The sequence below is a fragment of the Cyrtonyx montezumae genome, unplaced genomic scaffold, assembly GCF_038088225.1.
Source record: "Cyrtonyx montezumae isolate F1298 unplaced genomic scaffold, pur_monq_1.0 scaffold_58, whole genome shotgun sequence".
In the NCBI taxonomy this organism is placed as follows: Eukaryota; Metazoa; Chordata; class Aves; order Galliformes; family Odontophoridae; genus Cyrtonyx; species Cyrtonyx montezumae.
Window position 1 is genome coordinate 561,483 of NW_027072065.1, and position 21,051 is coordinate 582,533.

Below are 21,051 nucleotides of genomic sequence, written 5' to 3' on the forward strand. Positions count from 1 at the left end.
GGATGACTCAGAAAAGTGCTATTCGCTGTGTGTAAGAGCAGAGCCGGTTTTAAGACCCCTTTCAACAAGTCTGCCTGCATCTGCGGGGAGATGAGGCAGTCCTGATTTACCGAGGTGCTGACAGATGCTGCCGTGCCGCGGCGGGGCTGCCCCACGCTGTACGGGTGTGGTGTGGCTGCGGCAGAGGGGCAGCACAGGCACGGCCCCCCCGCCGCCCCACGGGGACCCGCAGTGGGGCAGTGTCGGAGGAGCTGCACGCCCATCCATCCCCGCGTTACGCTTTTCCCCCAGCACAGTGCCGCTGAGACACTGCGCTCAAAAGCGCTCAGACTTCTCGGGTGCTGAATTCCTCCGACACAAAGGACCATTTTACAGAGACGTGAAGGTGTGGCTTTGCCTTTTAGGGCAGCTCCGTACGGTAATTGGATCTCGGGGCAAACTGTGAGCCCGCTGAAGTCACACAGCTCCAGGATAAAAGGAGATGCGCTCTGGTCCCGCAGCTCCTGCTCCCACCTCTGCTGCAGTCAGAGCTGCCCCTCCTCCTCTGTTCTCCTCCCAGAGTCGGACAGAAGTACTCGTCCGAGCAGCAGCGTGCTGCCGTGAAACCACTGTGAAGCCACAGAACGGATATCCTGGGGTCAGAAATGTGCACGAAGTGGGGCACAGTGTGCACGGGGAGCTGACTTAACAGCTGGCCTTTCCTTCACAGGAGAGCGCGATGCAAACAGCACGCCGTCAAGAGAAGCCTTAGCATTGTTAATTTGTTGTCTTACATCTTAATTAACCGCCCATCATTTTAATTGCTGCCGTGTGGCAGTATCAAAGTATCTCAGATATTGGAGCTGTGTGTGTTCTGTCGGCACTCGCAGCGGTGCAATGAGAGGAAGGCAATTCCACGCGCACAGAGCCGCGCTGTGCCCGGCACCACGCGGGGCTGCACGGGCTTCTGGTGCTGCCACCGTGTGCAGATGGCAGTGGGGAGGGATGTGCTCCTCAGGGCCGTGTCACTGCCCCCACAGCGTCCCCAGCCCCAAGGAGTGGGGGCCCAAGGGCGCTCCTCCCCCGCCCCGTCTGCTCTCCTCGGGAATTGCATCACCCGGAGCCACTCAGCAATGCACCTTTGTTGCTTATTTCCAAACTCTCCCCCCGTCATTGGCAGATGATCTAAGGAACACTCGGCTGCTGGAGGGGGCTGTCGGGGCCTGTCGGGGAGCAGTCAGACAGCCGTGCACACACATGAGAAATTCCATCCCCTCCACACCCTGCACCGCCGTGCTGCTCTGTGACGCGCTCAGGCAGCAGTGCCCCGAGCTCAGCACCCCGGGGTGGCACACTGAGTGCCCCCAGAGCCCCCCTGGCACGGGCTGTGAGCTGCAGTCCTGCACGGCTCTGTCCCCCCCCCTCACAGCTGCTCGGGGCACTCACACAAACAGCAGCTTCAGCACGAGCTGCCAGCTTTGAGCTCTTTGCTCTACAGTGCACGGAGACCTTTAGCTCTTTTCCTTACGACCTTTGAGTGCTGGATGCTGTTCTGTGGTTTCTCCTGCAGAATCTCGTGGTTTTGCTGTTTCTCCAGCTCACAGCCATCCCCTGCCCTTTCGGAGCACTTGTCGGGCTCCTGCTCAGGAGGACACGACGGCACGGTTCCTCCTCATTGCCTTTCCACACTCCCCCACTCTCAGGCGGTCTCTGAAGTGAAGAATTAAACAAGTCCTGAAGGATGAACGCCTTTTAATGCCAGTGAAAATCCCTGCAGATAAGAGAGGGGAGATGCCCCTCCGCGCAGCCCCGCTCCCCCAGCCCCGGGCACACACTGCACTGCACAGCTGCTGTCCCACTGCACTGCTGCGTGCTCCGACAGAGGGACTGAGCAGCAGAAGAGCTGCTGACATCCCCCCCTTAAACACCGCCTGAACGGATCCATTTCAGAGGCAGCGCTACAAAGGAATATGAAAACGTAGCCCTGAGCAAGGAGCGTCCTCCTCTGAATCACACCCGATAATTTACTGGAAACGGAAGAAGCAGAAGAACGCCCTTCGTGAGATAAGAGCTTTCTAGTGAAATATGACAAAAAGCACCAATAGAACAAAGGAAAAATGACGAATCTGGAAGTTGGCTCCGATTTTAGGAGTGATGAAAATCATCGGGAATGCATCAGAAAAAAAAAAAGCAGCGGCAACGCCTCCTGCCCGGGATATAAAGGGCTGCGGGCAGGGGAAGCGCGCACTGCTGCCTGCGCTGCCAGCCCGCCCTGCCCAGCTCTGCCCGCACCATGAGCACCACTGTCCGGCAGTTCTCCTCCTCCACCTCCCTCAAGGGCCTGGGGGGGGGCTCCAGCAGGCTGTCCTGCTCCCGGGCCGCGGGATACCGAGCCCCCAGCGTCCACGGGGGCTCCAGCAGTTACTCCGTCTCCTCCCGCATCGTCTCGGGGCTCGGCGCCGGCTATGGGGGCGGCTACTGCGGTAGCGTCGGAGGGGGCCTCGGCGGGGGCTTCGGGGCCGGCTATGGGGGCGGCTTCGGGGGCGGCTTCGGGGGCGGCTTCGGGGGCGGCTTCGGGGGCGGTGACGGCATCCTCCCGGCCGGCGAGAAGGAGACGATGCAGAACCTCAACGACCGCCTGGCCGCATACCTGGACAAGGTGCGCGCCCTGGAGGAGGCCAACACCGACCTGGAGGTGAAGATCAGGGAGTGGTACAAGAAGCAGGGGCCCGGCCCCGAGCGCGACTACAGCCCCTACTACCGGACCATCGAGGAGCTGCGCAGCAAGGTGGGTGCGGTGAATGCCGGAGTCCTCACTGAAGTTGCTTTTCAATAGATTAAATGGCAGTTGCTTGGTCTGAGATGGGAAAACAGGATGCTTTGCCTGGAAATAAGTACTGAGCGCACCACGGGTGGGGACGTGCTGCACTTGGCACTGCTCACTGCTGCAGATGGCACACAGTGATGCTAAAGCCAGATCCTGAAGTTTCTAGACTAGTGCAAGGTTGAGGACAGAAGTTAACAAAGAAAGGAATGGCCCATGGGATGCTCATTCTTTGGGAGGGGCAAAGAGGTGTGAGGAGAAAGCAGGGGGAGCTGGGCCATAGGGGCTCAGTGGTTCAGAGGACCTTTGGGCAGAGCCGTCCTCCCCTGCTGCCACCGGGACACGGTGATGTCCAGATTCACACCTGGAGCATCACAACTCAGCGGGAGCATCTCGTTAGCTTGCGGCTACAGAAATTACTGCTCATTAAATGGCCAATCCATCTCAAAATCTCAGAACAAATATTTGCACCTCGTGTGTAATTACGACAGCCATTTGGGCACCGGGTGCTCCTCCTCAGCTCCATTTCCTCCCACTTGGGCACTTTGCAACGCCTGCGGTGACATGGGCGTGCTGCAGCCTGCACAGGAGCGTGCTGCCAGGAAGGAGGGCAGTGCAGCATTGCACTCTGTGCCTCTCTGCAGAACCTCTGTGCAAGGCCAGGCCAAGGGGCAGGAGTAGGGTGCTGCTCTGGTGCTCCCAAACAAGATCTCTGCCAGCAGAGTGCAACTCTGTGTAATGCATTCCTTTTCTTCTTTTTGTCCTAGATTCTGGCTGCAACTGTTGAGAATGCCAACATTGTCCTGCAGATTGACAATGCCAGGCTGGCAGCTGATGACTTCAGAACCAAGTAAGTACAAAGCTCTCGGGGCAAGGGGGGGATGGGGCAGCAGGCTCTAGGCTGTGCCCTATGGCCCTGGAGCCGCCCCACAGCTCGTGCTGGCTGCAGGTGGCCACGGGGAGCACGTCCCCTCCTGGGCACAGCACTGCCCTGACAGTCCTGCTCTGCGGAGAGCTGCACACCTAATGCAAGGTGCTGGCAGACGTACACAAGCTGGGGGAGGAAACATGAAAAAACTGCTATCAGTCGGACCCAGGGTGTGACCATCCGCGTGTTGGCAGGTTTGAGACGGAGCAGGCCCTGCGCATGAGCGTGGAGGCCGACATCAATGGGCTGCGCAGGGTGCTGGACGAGCTGACCCTGTCCAGGGCCGACCTGGAGATGCAGATTGAGAACCTGAAGGAGGAGCTGGCCTACCTCAAGAAGAACCATGAGGAGGTGAGCACGGCGCTGGCACCGCAGGGACTGCAACACGTACCCCGTGCAGAGGGGTCAGGCATGGGGTGTGGGGCCGTCTGCAGTCAGCGCTGCCACTCCTGTGCGCATCATGCATTTCCTTTCCGCAGGAAATGAACGCGCTGCGCGGACAGGTGGGAGGAGAGATCAGCGTGGAGATGGACGCGGCTCCCGGCATCGACCTCACCAAGATCCTGGCCGAGATGCGGGAGCAGTACGAGACCCTGGCGGAGAAGAACCGCAGGGACGCGGAGCAGTGGTTCTTCAGCAAGGTGAGCGGGACGGCCGCGGCCGCGGGGCCACGGCTGCGCAGTGCCGGGCTGTGACGCGCGGCTCGGCTTCTTGCAGACGGAGGAGCTGAACCGCGAGGTGGCCATCAACACGGAGCAGCTGCAGAGCGGCAAGACGGAGATCACGGAGCTGCGCCGCACCATCCAGAGCCTGGAGATCGACCTGCAGTCCCAGCTCAGCACGGTACGCGGGGCCGCCGCCCGCGGGCGTGGGGATGCGGCCCTTCCCTGCCTGCCCGTCCCCCTGAGCCCGTCGTGTCCTCCGCACGCAGAAAGCGGCGCTGGAGGGCACCCTGGCCGACACCGAGGCGCGCTACGGCACCCAGCTGGCCCAGCTGCAGGCGCTGATCAGCAGCGTGGAGGAGCAGCTGGGAGAGCTGCGCTGCGACATGGAGCGCCAGAACCACGAGTACCGCGTGCTGCTGGACGTCAAGTGCCGCCTGGAGCAGGAGATCGCCACCTACCGCCGGCTGCTGGAGGGCGAGGACGCCCAGTGCGTGGGCTCTGCGTGGGCTCTGCATGGGGAGGGGGTGGGGGGGTCCCGAACGTGATGCTTAGGGCCTCGCCCTGACCTCAGCCTCCAGGCCTTGAGATTCTTTGCACAAAGGCTCCTTCCCTGCTTGCTGCCTGCAGGGGGATGGATGCTCAGTGGCACCGCTCCCTCTGCAAGGGGCAGTGGTCCCTCTGCCTCCAGGGGCACCCATCAGAGCAGATGTTATCGTAGTTCCTATGAGACTTCCCTGCTTTCCTCTCCTGCCAGCATACAGTGCTGATGAAATAAGAGTTTCTCCCTAACTTCCCTTTTGTTTTCTCCTCCTCTTGCAGCATCTCTTCCCAGTACTCCTCTGCGATGTCCTCACACTCTGGCAGAGACGGTAAGAATGAATCCTGCTCCACATGCCCACGGCACACAGCTCTGAGAATTCTCTTAGAGCAGCTGCCAAAGTGATGCAGGGAAAGGCAGCCCCCAGGGTGCTGCTGGTCGAGGCAGTGGCAGAGGCAGGACAGCACAGGAGAGCCCATAGCGAGCAACACAGGGAGAAGCTGTAAGGGAGGGAGATGCCCCACATTCCCCAATCCCAAGGATGCTTTGCCCCCGATGAGCCCAGTGTCTGAGCAGCCAACGTCCCTGCTCTTCACAGACCCCACGGAGTCAGGGAGTGGGCCCTCTGTGTCCCTGAGCCATTGTAGGGCTGCGTGCTCCGATACCCCACACACCTTCCCACGTCCTCCTCCAGCCCAGGCAGCGCCAGACCCTGTGTTATTAAGGAATTTCTCTCCTCCCTCTCTGCCTCTCCCTGCAGCCATCACGTCCTCACGCCAGGTGCGCACCATCGTGGAGGAGGTGCAGGACGGGAAGGTGATCTCATCCCGCGAGCAGGTGGCACTCACCACGCGCTGATGGGGACCCCCAGCGGCCCCAGGCTCTGCCCCACGGGGCTGTGCTGCACACAGTCGGCTTTGCCCCTCTGCTTCTCCCCTGATGGACCCTTAACCTCACGCAGCTGCCTTTGTGCTCTCTGTACACATTTAATAAAGCTTTGTTTTTCACTGACACGGCTGCAGGCATGTCTGTCACTGACAAATGAGCTCCCAAAGCATGAGCTCATGGAAGGGAAGTCCCAGAAATCCACAGCTGGGAGTGTGGGAGGAGAGGTGCGTGCCTGCAGCGGCAGCAGTCCGGGCAGCTTGTGCTGCGGAGCTCAGCACTCACGGGCACGGGGACTGAGATGTGACCGGGTCACGTTGATGTGAGAGAAAGGCAATGATGTTTTTGGACCAAGGGCCAAATGAGCGTGGACTGCAGCCAGCAAACACAAAGCAGTGCGCTCTGACGCTCCGTATCAGGAGGAGCCGCTCAGCGGGACCGCGACTGCCACGTGCACTGCTCACAGACACGAGCACAGCACCAGCCAGCAAACCTCATCCAAACGTTCCTCCTGCCTCATTTGACTGCCTTAAAATCACACTGTTAGGCACGCTGCACCAAGGCTTCACACAGGTGTTCTAACGTTGCCGAGGGCTGCATTTAATACCTCTACAGTAACCACTGCTTAATCTGCAGGGGATGAGCAGCCGTGACTCTGACACCCTGCAGTTCCCTGCTACATCCACTGCAGGGAGGGGAGGGCTCCTGCCCACAGTGAGCTGCGGGGCCGGGAGCACCACAGAGGGCACAGGATGGATGTAAGGGACCCGGAGCCGCCCTGCTGCCCACCCCAGCACTGCCCATCTCTGTCACAGCCCCCGTGCCAGACCCCCCCACTGTCTGCAGGACAGCCCGGCCTGAGTGCCTGGAACTGCTGGGGCTGATGGGAGCCCTGGTTTGTAGAGAATCCATTTGATTCCCATGGGAGGGCTGTACCAGGCACGGATCTGATTCATTGGTGCATATATGTGTCAGTAAGGAAGGCTTAAATTCAGCACAAAGCTCTGCAAACCCTGTGACCACAGAGATGAAAGCCCGTGCTCAGCATGCACAACTGCTATGCTATATTACAGCCATCCCACAGGAGGAAAATACCACCTACAGTTCTCATCTGTGAAACGTGCACGGATTACCACATCCGAGAGATGGACAGAGGCTGCCCAGGAGCCCTCTGGGACACGGGGCACTGGGACACCACAGGAAGACAAAGCACAATTCCTGCCTGACTCTAACAAAACTAAGTGGGAGCAGCACCCAGGGGAGCCCTTCCCCTCCTCATTTCTTCTTGAAGTGATAATGTTTCCTCGTTGGACATGCACGGCGGACCACAGAGTGCCAGTGCAGGTGTACACACATGTGCACATACAAATACAGACACATATAGACACATATAGACACATGCACCCCCTGTGCCATGCACACACACGCATGCTCATGCCGGGTTCGGTGCAGCTTGCACTGCAGGTCACTGCACGCAGCTGAGGAGCACTCCCAGCAGCGCTGCCATTACACAGTGAATCGCATCATTACCAGATCTCTTCATCACAAATGAAAATGTGTTTTAGGAAAATCAGGAGCGCAGCTGCTGGCAGACCCTGGGGTGTGGCCTGGGGAAGGTGCACGTCAAGGCTTCCCATTATGGAAAGGAAGAAAACCACTGTGAAGAACACACAAATGCACGGAGATCCCCCACAGTCACGAGTGAAACCATTCCCCGCAGAAGCTGCAGGAATCCACCGTGGCCGCAGAGCCCTACAAGCACGTGTGGAGCTCAGCATGGATACCCAGAGCTCACACACGTGTGAGGTGCCCTGGATTCGCAGTGCCAAGATAAAACCAGAGCTAATGAAGGTGCCCTGCGTGTGACGTGTCGGCGTGAGCTGCACAGAGACAACGCTGATCAGTGACGGGCACCACTGGGCTGCCTCAATATTATTAACAAAATGAAAAATCTGGATGACAAATCATCGCAATTATTTCTCCTGCTCCTTAATTCAGCATCCCTAGATGAAAAATGTGTTGAACATCCTTTTTCCTTTGTAGTCTGCTCTCTAAACTTAGATTTCTTCCCCCACACTGCTTGGAGGAGCTCCGTGGCGCTGCCCGGATCGGGGTCAGGCTGCTTCTGCTTTACAAACACAGTGCACCGTGTCCTGTGGCTCCAACCACAGCACTTGGAAGGAAAGGGAAATGCCCTCTTCCACTTTGAATAAATATTTGCATGTTCTGTCTACCTGCTACAGCAGCAGAACGCATCCCCTGGCGTTTCCCCTCTGGAAGGGGATGCCATGATGCATGCAAGAGGAACAGAAGCAGCAAGCCATTGCTGCTCAAGCTCCACATTTTCTGTGCACTCCATTTCCGAGGTGTGATGCCAGGGGCCCTGGTGGGACCTCACCCCACTGCTGCCGCCCAGGGTCCCCCCATCCCCTGGGGAAGCTGTACCGTGGGCTCCTGCACCCCGAGGGGTCCAAGCAGGCTGTGCCGGGCGGTGGCAGCCGCCCGCAGCTCTCCCCTCCCGCAGGACTCACCCCCCCATGGGTAATTGCTGTTTCGTTCCCCAGGCACTCTCAGGTATCGTCGCTGTTTGTGTCACTGCTGTTTGGTTGTCATCACAAGTCAGACCTGATGATTCAGGAAGTCACAGTTTTGATGTAGTTTTGAAGCAACGCTTCTATTAACCAAAGCATCTTTCTGTTGTGGGATCGCCGGAGACAAACGCCTATGGGGAAATATTCCGGGCACAGAACTACCAGGTCGGGAGGAGGAAGAACAAACAGCGCTCCTCCAGCGGCAACATGCACGGGGCGGTATAAATAGGGAGCGCTGGGGCAGAGGTTGGCAGCAGCTCCCGCACTGCCCGCGCAGCTCCCGCGGCCGCACCATGAGCTGTGCCCGGCAGTGCAGCACCCGGGGCAGCGCGGGCAGCTGGGCGGGCACCGTGCAGGGCTCCTCCGCCCCCCCAGCACGGCACGCCGCCTTCGAGCTCGCGGCCGCAGCCGGGGGGTTCTCCGGTGGCAGTCTGGGTGAGGGGCTGCTCGGGCAGCAGCTGGGCGCCGGCAGCATGAGCGGGGGCAGCTTCGGAGCGACGCAGCGGGCTTGTTCTGCCCTGGGGTTCGGCACGGGAGGCATGTGTGCACGCGGCGTCGGAGGGTTCGGCAGGGCTGGAGAGGGGATCCTGTTTGCCAACAATGAGAAGGCGACGATGCAGAACCTCAACGACCGCCTGGCCTCATACCTGGACAAGGTGCGGCTGCTGGAGAGCGAGAACGCCGAGCTGGAGTGCCGCATCCGGGAGTGGTACGCCAAGGTGGGCCCCAGCTGCGAGCCGCGGGACTACAGCTGCTTCCACAAGGAGATCGAAGACCTTCAGAACCAGGTAAAGCACCTCGAGGCATGTCCCACGCTTCTTTGGGCCTCACAGGCAGACCGAGCAGTGTTGGTGGCAGAGTCTGGAAGTGCAGGAGGTGACAGCTGACGTGCAGTGATCAGAGAGCAGCAGCCGCTCACGGACAGCTGGCGCTCCTGCAGCCCGCCGTGCAGGCTCCCTGCTGCAATGCCATTTAGCTGATTAATAACCCCAAAACATGAAACCATTGGGAAGAAACCATGTGGCAGTGCCCCGGGTGGGCGTTTCCTCCAGGCCTCCTCTCAGCCAGCAGAACCTGCCGGCACAAATCTCTCCCTATGCTTTCTTTCCAGATCCTGTGCGCGGCCATGGAGACCAACAAAATCCTTCTGAACATTGACAACAGTCGGATGACAGCTGATGACTTCCGAGCCAAGTGAGCCCCGCGCCGGGCTGGGGGGTGAGGGGGAGCAGGGAGGGGTGGGCGCTGAGGTGGCGTGGGGTGAAAACCTGCCTGCCCCGCAGATCTCTGTGCAAGGCAAAGCGTGCCTGAGGCAAGAGAACCTGGTCCTAATTTCGTCCCCCACGCTCAGCTCAAGCACTAGCTGTGCTTTGCTGACATGTTGAGTTCCTGCTCCTGTGCCCAAGGTATGAGACCGAGTGCAGCCTCCGGCAGAACGTGGACGCAGACATCTGCAACCTGCGCCCAGTGCTGGACCAGCTGGCCAGCTGCAAGGCCGACCTGCAGCTGCAGTGCGAGGCTGTGACCGAGGAGATGTGCTGCCTCCGGGCGAACCACGAGGAGGTCAGATCCCCCTCACCCCAAAGAAATCTGCGGGAAGAAGGGAACTTCCCACAGGCGGGATTGTGACCGCCCCGCTGCACGCTGTCTGCAGGAGATGAGCTGCCTGAGGAAGCAGGCGACCGGAGACGTGAGCGTGGAGGTCAACGCCTGTCCCGGCCCGGACCTGAGGAAGATCCTGGAGGAGCTGCGGTGTCAGTATGAGACGCTGATGGAGCGCAACCGCAAGGAGACGGAGCAGTGGTTCGCCTGCAAGGTACGGTGCGGTGCGCAGCTCTGCCTCTGCCAGCTGAGGGAGAGGGAGGAGTGAGAATCAGAGCTGCTCCACTCCCTAGTGGTGCCTGGACACCAGCACTTCCTCTGAGGACAAACTCGGGGCGGTTCCACTGCCCCATTGCGGTGCTCTTCTCGTGGCTGAGTGCTGCGGGGTCATGGGGTGTGTGGGGTCTGGGCCGGGAATGCCTGGGGGCTGTGGTGTGGGGTGGGCAGGGCACACAGAGCTCCTTCTGACCACAGGTGGAGGAGGTGAACCTGGAGGTCATCACCAGCAGCCAGGAGATAGAGTCGAGCAACAAGCAGGTGACAGAGCTGAGACGCCAGCTGCAGGCCCTGGAGATCAACGTGCAAGCCCAACTGACCATGGTGAGTGATGCACGTTTCCATCTCAGCCCCCAGCTCCCTGCAGAGAGCTGCAGGACCAGATCCCTCTGATACGAAATCCGTGCTGCCTGTGACAGCTGCATAACTCATCCTCCTTTTTGTTGCTTCCATTCTCAGAAAGAAAACCTGGAGTCCTCTCTGGCTGAGACAGAATGCCGCTACAACAAATACCTCGCTGAGCTGCAGAGCCAGATCTCCTGCGTGGAGCAGCGCCTGGCGGAGATACGGGCGGAGATGGAGTGCCAGAACCAGGAGTACAAGAGCCTGCTGGACGTCAAGTGCCGCCTGGAGCAGGAGATCCACACCTACCGCTGCCTGCTGGAGGGCGGGCAGCACGACATCATGTACGCAGGCTGCAAGCAGAGCCGGGCGCAGTGACAGCCGTCACTTACAGGGATATGAAAACCTGAGATGCGAGTGGTAAAAGAACTCAGCGGCCAGGAACCAGCAGCGCCCTGCTTCCAGCCAGGGCCGGGAGGCCATTCACGAGGAGCTGAGCATTTGGCTCTGACCAGTGTCTGACCGCAGGCTCCTTCTCTCCCGTGGGCAGGGGCTCAGCCCATCGCCCCCTGCCCCACGCCAGCCCTGCCCTGTGCTGTGGGGCGGCTCCTGCTGAGCTGGGTGAGGTGCTTCGTGACTGCTGTCCTTTAGCCGAGTCCTGCTGGCTCTGCACTGCTAGGCAGGATGAGGACGGGCAGTTCAATTCCCTGAAACAATAAATTATCCAAACGTTTTCAGTTTCACACGACAGTTTTAATTACAGTTTGGGGAAATTTAATTTGTATGCAAAGCAGCTGCATGCGGCTCTTCCCTGCTTTCCATGGACTGAGCTTTTGAAACATAAGTGCTGCTAAAGTCATACAGAGCAGAGCTGGCTGAGCCCCTGGCGCCCGCAGGTGGAGGTGTTTTAATGGGGGTGTCCCAAAGAGGGCTCTCCAGTCCCATGTGAGCTACACGAAGCATCAGTTCTTGCTCCCAAAGGCAGTGGCTGCAGTGTGAGAGCTGCACTGTCACAAGCACTGCAGTCCCTGACCCTGGAGGAGCTGTGGATGCGGCACTTGGGGATGTGGTTGGGCATGGGGATGGGTTGGTAGTTGGACTCGGGGATGTTAGAGGTCTTTTCCAACCTGAATGACTCTATGGTGCCACAGTCAGGGCGTTCTCCCGGGGGGATTGAGAGGTTCTTGCTGTCAGAGCCATCCCCCTTTCACAGAGGGCCATTGGGAAGAGGGATCCCCAGAGCCCCCACAGTGGGGGGAAGCAGGGGGCTCAAGGCCATCATGAGCCAGCTGTGCCTGCCCTGAGCCCAGCTCTGCTGAGAACACAGAGGTGAGGTGACCCCGAGGGGCTGAGAGGAGCTGTGTCCTCAGGCAGCTGGTACCCGGGGAAGGGGTGGGCTGCACAGCTCCAGGCTTTGCGGGGTGGTGAAGGGCACTGCAGAGAGATTGGTGCTCCTGGGGACAGGCAGTGAGGGTGGGCTGACTGCAGGGTCACACTGTGAGTGCTGGTGGTACAGGGGGGGTTATCAGGAAAGAGCAGAAAGAGGGGAGGGATGCACCCGTGGGACGCTGATAAACTTTGGCGCAGAAAACAGTTTTTCATGGTAACATGAAAATGAAGAGCTGCAGGGGGAGTCAGAGCCATCCGGGGCCATTCACCAGGGATGGAAGATTAAGCACGAGGGGGGAAGAGGGAGGAGAAATGTGACACAAGAGGAAGTGGGGACTGAGTACAGGGGGTGTGCAAAGGAAGCTCCAGAAAATGCCACGCTGTCCCTCGGCACGTCGCTGCGGATAGGAGACGTCACCTGGGGAGCTCCCAAAGAACAAACCCCCGAGGGAGTGAAGCAAACAGGCGGGCAGTGCTCAGCAACACGGGCTGGCTCTACAAGGCTGTCACACAGACCGCTGTGCTTTGGAAGGGACGTCCAGAGCAGGGGCAGCACACGGAGGCACCGAGGAGGAGCGCGGGGCGGCCCAGGCACTGCTCCTCTGCTGGGGGACTTCCGAGCAAAAGTCAGTCCAGTTTTCATTAAAGTGGGCGTGTGCTCACATCATCTAATACAACACGATCTGCAGCACCTTTGAGGTATTACGAATGTGCAGCAACAGGATGAAATCAAGAACAACAAGTTTTCCCAAATAATCCTGAAGGAGTAATTTGAAGGCAAAGCTGCACTGGAGCTGACGCACCCGTCTGCAGGGAAAGCAGCTCCAAGAGAAAATGCCAAATGAGGAACCCTGGAAGCACCGAAAAGACGAGCAGGAAGAACCAGCTGGCAGCGTGCGGGCAGATGAAAGGGCGAGACAAATGAATGGGTGGGAGAGGGGGGGCTGGAAGTCAGATGCGGGAGACAGACAGAAACAAAGTGGTGGTGCTTTATTGCACAGAGAAATGCACGGCGACAGATGGAGGAACCACACTGCGCTGTGCTGCTGTGCCCACTGCCACGTGTGTGGGTCCGCCCCCCCCCCACCACCCCAGTGGGGCCTGGGGATGAGCTGTAGACAATCACATCCACAAACCGTGTGGGACAGCAGCTGGGAGCGAAGGGCTGCGCTGCTCACACTGACTGCAGGCGCTGACAGCGTGGGCCGTGAGCTGTGATCACTACAAGCTCTGATTTCCCCATCAAAGTCTGCTCCGTGAGGCACGCAGACAGCACAGCCTCACCCACAGCCCTGTCACCGTCCGTGGATCTTGTACTTCAGTTTATTGGGTTGTGTAACATCTGTAAGGAGCTATGTACATCAGTAATGTACTACTATAATCAAGCAGGAGATTTCCTGGCTCGCTGCACCAAATCACTCCATTTACACTGCCTGCATGACCCACACCCTGGAGACGCATGTAGCGATGCTTCAGTACAGAGGGCTCTCGGGCCATGCTGACCCACACCTGGGCTGCCTGTGGGGTCTGGGCTCTGCCAGGACCTGCTGGGACCTGCCAGGACCTGCCAGCAGCACCGCGGGTCACAGCCACACAGCCTGCAGCCCTGAGCTGGACATCTCCGCAGCTTCCTGCAGCCATCAGTCCCCATCCGACACGAATTCCCTCGTGCTCTGCTCTGCTGTGAGGAGCAGCTGCGCTCCCAGAGATGCAGAGGTTGTGCAGCGTGCCATGCCCACGGCTGGCGGGCACAGGGGGGGCTGAAAGCCCTCGAGATGTGGATCGGGCTGGGAGCTGCAGCGGGAGGAAATGCGGCTGAACACGTCGGCATTGTGCTGAGCCTCATCGCCACAGGGAGCCCGGAGCTGAGCTGAGATGTGAGCACTCTGCAGGAGAGGAGGGCAGCACCGCCGCTCAGCACAGTGACTCACGGCCCCACAACGTCACGGTCTGCACTGGGAGCTGGGAGTGTGAGGTCTGGAGCCGACTTAGTATCACTTCAAAGCAGTTTTTAATAAGTGATGCCCAGTGGCTATTATGCAAATCGTTACTGGTAATTACAAGTGACAAGATAACATCGTATTCCAGCGAGGTTGCACAAACATCACTGAAGCAATGCTTATGAAAGCAAAGTTCTGTCAAATTGGACGCACCCTCCCTGCGGCTGACACGAGGAGTGCTATCAGTTTGATAAGCAAAGTGAGCGGAACGTGGAGGAGAGCGGGGACGGAGCACGCGGCCGTGTGCTGGGACCACCACAGCCCCAGGCACCACCTCAAGTCAGTGTACCTACACCCCACCACGAGAGCTGAAGAACGGAAGAGTGGTGGGATGGGTCCAATCCTGACTGCTAAATGTAACTCTGCAGCCCTGAGCCATGACACACGTAACATCATCAGTGATGAGAAGCAGTTTGTGCTGTAAGACGTAGCTGAGGATGCAGGCGGGTGCTCGCAGCCCACCCACAATGCCCCATGTCTGCAACACGCCTGCTAGAACTGAGACTGGAAGGGAAGAAAGGCGACCTGAGCCCACAGCACTGCTCCCCTGTTGGGCAACTTCTGAAAACCGACGCAGCAGAAGCAAAGCTCCAAGCAATCCAGACATTATATTAATTTCTGTTGGCTCTCACAGCCACACCCTGCCTTCAATTATATTCCCCAAAATGTCTGATGAAAGCCAGATTTACCCCCATCCTCCTTTTTGCTCGTGATTTTCACTCCGATGAGTCTGGGCTGTGTGGGGAGCAGAGGGATGTGTTTCCAGGAGGACAGACTCGTATTTCAGGCACTGCAGTCAGCATTCTGAGCTCTGAGGGACTCCAGCACTGTCCCTGAGCAAGTTATTTCACTGCACCCTATGAATAATGAATATTCTAGGATGCTCCCGGCCTTGGGAAGGCGTCTTTTATCATTTCTGATCTAAAGAAAGAAATAAAAGAGCTCACTGGAGAGCTGAGTCCCAGCGCATGTTCATGAGAAGACAATCACATCTTACCCATCCTTGGGGTCACTCGTCCACCCCGGGGATGGGTGTCACACAGCCACACACTGCAGGGCCACAGCGTGGGGGGAGCACACCGGCGTGGGTGCCCCCTGCCCTGCTCCCCGGGCTGCCCGTGGGGTGCCACACTGCCACAGAGGACGATCCCAGCGGTTTCTGTAACTGTGCACAGGGATATCCTGGAATGGAAAGTTGCCCGTGAGTAAGAGTGGCTGGAAATTCCACGCTGCAGGGAAGAGAAGCCTCTGTCCCTCGAAGAGCACAGTATCCTCTCATTACTGCAGTCTGCTGGACAAGGGCACCCACGCTGCCCGAGCCAGTCCTCCCCGCGCTGCCCGGCTCCTCCTCGCGTGGCACGGTGTCATGGTTTTATGATTTCTGTTATATTATTGACACATGGGGATGCTGTCCCAGCAGCAATGGCCTGTGCTGCCGCTCTGACAAATGCGGTAATAAATGAGGAAAGCTTTCCTCCTTTCCCTTTTGTGCTCAATACAATCTTGGCTGCTGGTGATGGCAGTGACCTGATGGATCTCATCACAGTCTGACAGTGACAACGAATGGATCCTCCTTCCCCGGGAGTTCCTTCTTTGTCTAAGATGACACAAACGGAACAATTGCTGTAACCAAAAAATACCTTCAGAGAGACCCTTTGCTCATACTGAGTCTGTGTGACACACGGAGGGGCAGGCAGCGACTTCCAGTGCTCTGCAGACCACGAGCAAAGCTTCCTGGGCTTGGCCAGAGAAACACGAAGTGTGGATGGGGTGACTCAGGGAACGTCGCCCTGTTGGGTCCCCGAGCTGTGCTGCCCTTCCCCGTGCACCACGACACCCCGCCTGCTTTCACACCACCATCACCATGGTTCATGCTTTTCAGAAGGGTAAATTTACATTAACTGCCCACTTCTGTTCCACACTGAACTGTAGCACATGATACAAAAATGTTTGCTGGACTAAGAATAAAATAAATATAAATTAATGAAAGATAAAAGGGACTTTGATGTTATAAATACTACTGCTGCTGCTTTGTACATAATCTAGGGCAACTCTTTTTCCCGACTTCTTGTAAAGTTTGCATCACACAAAATGCTGATGACTCATAAAACATTATTTTACTTTTTGGAATAAGCTGCTGACATGTAAAGTATCTTCCCTGTGAACTGGGATTTCTAGAGGGAAACTGCCTATGGGTTATTTATTCCTGGCATAAACAGCGAGACTAGCCAGCCCCGTGGGAAGGAGAAACACCCTAGAGGTGGCACCCCGCTTGGGAGGTATAAATAGGGATGTGCAGCAGCGACCAACCTGCAGTCCGATTCCGTATCACGCTGTGCATCTTGCTTTGGGCTTTGGGTTGGATCTGCAGCTGTCCTCACAATGAGTTGTAGTATTAAGCAGACAACTGGCTCTCTCAGGGGCAGGACCAGCGGTGGCAGCTGTGTTATTGGTGGCGGTGGTGGTGGTGGAGGAGCGCGGATGTCCTCGGTCTCCTCTGGAAGATACACGTCCTGCGGGATCGGCGGTAGCCGAGGCTTCTCTGGGAGGAGCTACTGCAGTGCTGTGAATTACGGAGGAGGACTGAGCAGTGGCAGTCTGGTCGGTGGGAACTATGGGGGCGGCCTAGGGGCCGCTGTCCTCGGAGGATGTTCGGGCATTGGATTCAGCGGTGGCAGCGCCCGCTTTGGCAGTGGCATTGGAGGTGGCCTTGGTATCGGCCTTGGTGGAGGGGTAGTTGGAGGGGGTTTTGCTGGTGATGGCATTCTTCTTTCTGGTGACGAAAAGGTCACCATGCAGAACCTTAACGACCGCCTGGCTTCTTACCTGGACAAGGTGAGGTGCCTGGAACAAGAAAATGCTGACCTGGAGTGCAGGATCAGGGAGTGGTATGCCAAGCAGGGCCCCTTTTGTGAGCCACGGGACTACAGCTGCTATTATAAAGAAATAGAAGATCTTCAGAACCAGGTAACATCACTTCCCAGCTGCTTCCTCGCTTGTAAACTTCTCCCATGCTGTTGCTTCACAACTTAATGCAGCTACTGAGAGTAACATTTCATGCTGTAAAATGCTTCTCGTAAACAGGGATTAAGACAACTGCCTGTAGAGAGCCCTAGAGCCCAAACCGCTGCCGAGCTTGGACTGTTTCCATTGCTTTTATTCATCAGATATATTTGAAAGGGAAAGTGTTGTGTGCATGGAACACATCTGGATTGGCTCAGCAGTCAGTCTGAGTTAGATTTGTGCCAAGGTATTCGAGTGGATGATGGCAAGAGAACAACTAAACGAGCAATAGATCCTCATAGGAACTCAGGTTATTCTGTCACCCGTCCCGCAGGATTCCAGTTCAGCCTTTCCCCTGATTTACAAGTTCACTCTTTCATGCAGGACAGGGAAGTATTGGACACCTAATTAAAGTGAGAACAAAGAGAGCGCTGCCAGAATGCAAGTTAAAATTAAAACCAGTTTCTTACAAAGCATGTTTGGCAAAACTTCTAGGATGCCAACACACAGAGAAGAAGAAAGCGAAAGGAATCCAGGAAACAAACAGAATGAGGCAGACCTATAATTAAATCTTGGAACAAAGCTCATATCTCTTATCCATGAAAGTAAGATTTAGGCTTTAAAGGCTGTGAGGACTGCAGTGGGTGCTGGACAGCACCGATCCCACTTCCCTGTCTGCCCCTGAACTCCGTGCTCCAGCCCTTTAATGCCTCCACAGTGCTCCTCTGGGCGCTGTAGGTGCTGTGCTCAGTTCCCCCGTGCCCACGAGCCAACAGCAAACGGAGCTGGGGTTGCACTGCATCCCCGGGGGGTGGGGATGGGGCTTCAGGAGTGACCCAAACCCTCTTCTTTTCCAGATTGTCTGTGCAACCATAGACAACAACAAGATCATTCTGAACATTGACAACAGCCGGATGACAGCCGATGACTTCCGAGTGAAGTGAGTTCCCGTGGAGCTGCGGCCGTCGGGATGAGGCTCAGGGCTGGGGCTGCAGGCAGGCCGAGCAGAAGGGCTCCTGCAGCCATTGCCTCCAGGGCTCCTCCACCTCTGGGGCAGCAGAACGGTTCTGTGTGCAGATGGGAGTTGTGCGGAAAGCACCCAGCAGGTTTTGCACAGGGAGCAGTGCGGGCTCACCCAGCTTCTGGCACTCAGTGCCTCTCTAAAGGGAGGCTTCTGTTTTCTGTTGTCAGAGCACAGAAACGTGGCGAGTGAGCCCTCCACAAAGCTGTGGAGAAAGCGGGTAGAGGGCAGAGCTGCGACGGGGAGCCTCAGACTGCTTCCCTCAGCAAACCAGGAGGCTGGATAGGAAACGGCTGTTAAGAAGGGCGGATGGTGCAGAGCAGAAAAGAGCAGATGATGGGGTCAGATGCTGACTGCTGTCCCTCACTTTCCTTCTCCCTCAGGTACGAGACGGAGCTGGCCCTTCGCCAGAGCGTGGAGGCCGACATCAACGGGCTGCGCCAGGTCCTGGACCAGCTGACGCTCTGCAGGTCCGACCTGGAGGCACAGCTGGAGTCACTGCGCGAGGAGCTGTGCTGCCTGAAGAAGAACCACGAGGAGGTATGCTGCTGCCCCCACCAGAGCCTCCTTTCCCTCGGGATCGGTGCTCTCCCTCCCCCTGGTTCTTCCCGGCTGCTGCAGACTCCATTTCCCCGCCGCGGTGCCGGGCGGGGGCAGCTCGGGGGGCCGGGAGCTGGCGGTGCCCCCGGCCGTGCTCCTCCCTGCTCTCCACGGTGTTTTCTTTGCTTCTGAAAACCTGATATCGTTTTCTCCAGGAAATGAACTGTCTGAGGAAACAGTCGACTGGAGATGTGAGCGTGGAGGTCAATGCCTGTCCCGGCCCTGACCTCAGGAAGATCCTGGAGGAGATGAGGTGCCAGTATGAGACGCTGATCGAACGCAATCGCAAAGAAGTGGAGGATTGGTATGAGTGCAAGGTGAGCACATTCACTCAGCTGTGACTTCTCCAGGCTATGGCTCCACACCAGTTTACCTTAGGTTAAAACCACGTCAGACTGTAAGAGTACTCGGCACTGATTTTGACTGCCCAAGTGCCACCGTGTGTCCCTCCTGGGTGATGGGCACTGCTTCAGGGCTTGAGGGAGGAGATCTTTCCAGAGGATGAGTGCTGGGAAGAGATGGTCAGTGGCCCTTCTGGAGGAGTTACACGCAGAGCTTACACCATTAGGATGAGAGAGTTTACCCGAAGTGAACGGGTTTCATGCTTTTTGCTGGATCCACTGCTCTTTGCTTAACCCTCATCCTGACTTACATAAAACATTCCCTTAAGAACTTTGCTCTGGCTCGGTGATTTGCAGATTGAGGAGGTGAACCGGGAGGTTATCACGAGTGGGCAGGAGGTGGAGACGTGCAACAACCAGGTGACGGAGCTGCGGCGCCAGCTGCAGGCGCTGGAGATCGACCTGCAGGCTCAGCTCAGCCAGGTGCGTGCACAGCTCACTGCTGCAGCTCTGCTTCAGGGCAAGAGCCTGCAGAGAAGTGCAGCCCCTCACGCCTGTATTTCTGTCACCCTTCAGAGGGACAACCTGGAGTCCTCCCTGGCTGAGACAGAATGCCGCTACAACAACCACCTCGCTGAGCTGCAGAGCCAGATCACGTGCGTGGAGCAGCAGCTGGCGGACCTGCGGGCGGAGATGGAGTGCCAGAACCAGGAGTACAAGATCCTGCTGGACGTCAAGTGCCGCCTGGAGCAGGAGATCCACACCTACCGCTGCCTGCTGGAGGGCGGGCAGCAGGACCTGATGTGAGTACGCCCGAGACACACGGGGCACTAACATGCCTGTGTTCTGTGCATTTTAAAATCCCCAAGCACTGCCACATGGAGAGGGCTCGCTGCAGTATTCAATTTTGTGCCAAAGACAAAAGCGGACCAAGAGCAAAGGGTCAGCAAACAAACTGTACCCCTAACTTATCCACCATCCCCCTCACTAAAATGTTCTTTTCCTTTCCACTCAGTCAGCAAGGAGGAATTGGTCAGTTGTCGGGTCTAGGAGGAGGAGTTGCAAGAACAGGTGGAATAGGAGGAGGAGGTATCATCCGAACAAGCCACACCTACACTTCGTCTGCCCAGATGCCGTCCTGTGCGGCTGCGGAGATACAAGGTAAAGGCTGCAGGGCTCTGCTGGGCTGCCAGCCCTCCCCCAGAGGGCGAGGGAGGGGAGGGGCAGAGCCAGAAGGCAGTCAAGCCACAGACCACAGAGAATGGGGAGAAAGGAATGGGCTGAAATCCAGGGCAAAGGAATGAGCAGGAGAAAGGAGTGCACTGAAAACTGAAAGAGAAGCAGGAGTCGTGGGAATTTGGGTAGAAAACTACCAGTACTATTTCAGGGGAAACTTCCAGCCAAACTGAAAGAGAAATAAAGGAGCATGGTGGTGGCAGCCAGGGCAGCAGAATGAGGGTGATGGGGCACAGTGCAGTGCGGAGCCCGGTGCTGTGCCTGCAGCTCCCACCACTTGGCACTGCCATGTGAAAAGGGCAGAGCGTGCCCCAGCCACCACGGGCCCCATCGGCCTGACTGCAGGCAGCAAGCAGCCCCTCCTGCAGGGCTGGCACCCGTCTGAAGTTCCAGCTGAGCTGATCACGTGTACAGAATGACAGCACAGGAAAGAATCTGGTTTTGCTCTAAACAAAGTCATGTCTTCCTTTGATCTCTCCAGTGCCTTGCAGAAGGATTTGTGATTAAGCAGAGAAATGAGAATATCCATCGAGAGATCCCTGAAGCAGAACCACGGAAAAAGAGGGAGAATAATTTCCCATACGCCTCTGCAAAGAGCAAGGAACTGCTCATTTGTATTACTCAGCAATGCTAAGCAATGTGCCAGAGGGATAAGCAGTGTTGGGCCACATCCCGCTTTATTTTGCTGTTTGCTTTTTCCAATCTGTATTGCTGCACGTGCCCAACCACCGTGACTGCTGCTGGAGTTCCCAGTACTGTGATCACTACTGTACCTGCTGGTGAAAACACTTCTCTAATAAATCTGTGCTTCTGCCTGATGCAATCAACAAA

At 57.4% G+C, this 21,051-nt stretch overlaps 3 protein-coding genes across 3 annotated transcripts; all 3 read left to right on the forward strand.

Annotated features, from left to right (window-relative positions):
* Positions 1–2,224: 2,224 nt before the first annotated feature.
* On the forward strand, positions 2,225–5,947 carry LOC136056769 (keratin, type I cytoskeletal 14). The gene is made up of 8 exons (XM_065749108.1): positions 2,225–2,767; positions 3,571–3,653; positions 3,926–4,082; positions 4,211–4,372; positions 4,449–4,574; positions 4,663–4,883; positions 5,216–5,265; positions 5,695–5,947. Exons 1-8 carry the CDS (start codon positions 2,273–2,275, stop codon positions 5,790–5,792), a joined length of 1,392 nt encoding a protein of 463 aa, XP_065605180.1. The 5' UTR covers positions 2,225–2,272; the 3' UTR covers positions 5,793–5,947.
* A 2,471-nt stretch (positions 5,948–8,418) lies between these two features.
* On the forward strand, positions 8,419–11,122 carry LOC136056831 (keratin, type I cytoskeletal 19-like). The gene is made up of 6 exons (XM_065749190.1): positions 8,419–9,198; positions 9,522–9,604; positions 9,817–9,973; positions 10,065–10,226; positions 10,487–10,612; positions 10,748–11,122. The coding sequence occupies exons 1-6, from the start codon at positions 8,704–8,706 to the stop codon at positions 11,006–11,008; spliced, it is 1,284 nt and encodes a 427-aa protein (XP_065605262.1). The 5' UTR covers positions 8,419–8,703; the 3' UTR covers positions 11,009–11,122.
* Positions 11,123–16,340: 5,218 nt separating this feature from the next.
* LOC136056799 (keratin, type I cytoskeletal 19-like) lies at positions 16,341–21,051 on the forward strand. Its single transcript, XM_065749150.1, has 8 exons — positions 16,341–16,986; positions 17,880–17,962; positions 18,427–18,583; positions 18,799–18,960; positions 19,342–19,467; positions 19,561–19,787; positions 20,000–20,145; positions 20,702–21,051. Exons 1-8 carry the CDS (start codon positions 16,402–16,404, stop codon positions 20,725–20,727), a joined length of 1,512 nt encoding a protein of 503 aa, XP_065605222.1. The 5' UTR covers positions 16,341–16,401; the 3' UTR covers positions 20,728–21,051.

Excerpts from the sequence above, each read along its gene's own strand:
- LOC136056799 (XM_065749150.1), top strand. The coding sequence starts at position 16,402 with ATGAGTTGTAGTATTAAGCAGACAACTGGCTCTCTCAGGGGCAGGACC. Across the intron at positions 17,963-18,426 it reads GCCGATGACTTCCGAGTGAA|GTACGAGACGGAGCTGGCCC; the intron begins GTGAGTTCCCGT and ends CTTCTCCCTCAG. Across the intron at positions 19,788-19,999 it reads GGCGGGCAGCAGGACCTGAT|TCAGCAAGGAGGAATTGGTC; the intron begins GTGAGTACGCCC and ends CTTTCCACTCAG.
- LOC136056769 (XM_065749108.1), top strand. The coding sequence starts at position 2,273 with ATGAGCACCACTGTCCGGCAGTTCTCCTCCTCCACCTCCCTCAAGGGC. Across the intron at positions 2,768-3,570 it reads TCGAGGAGCTGCGCAGCAAG|ATTCTGGCTGCAACTGTTGA; the intron begins GTGGGTGCGGTG and ends TTTTTGTCCTAG. Across the intron at positions 4,884-5,215 it reads CTGGAGGGCGAGGACGCCCA|CATCTCTTCCCAGTACTCCT; the intron begins GTGCGTGGGCTC and ends CTCCTCTTGCAG.
- LOC136056831 (XM_065749190.1), top strand. The coding sequence starts at position 8,704 with ATGAGCTGTGCCCGGCAGTGCAGCACCCGGGGCAGCGCGGGCAGCTGG. Across the intron at positions 9,605-9,816 it reads GCTGATGACTTCCGAGCCAA|GTATGAGACCGAGTGCAGCC; the intron begins GTGAGCCCCGCG and ends CCTGTGCCCAAG. Across the intron at positions 10,613-10,747 it reads TGCAAGCCCAACTGACCATG|AAAGAAAACCTGGAGTCCTC; the intron begins GTGAGTGATGCA and ends TTCCATTCTCAG.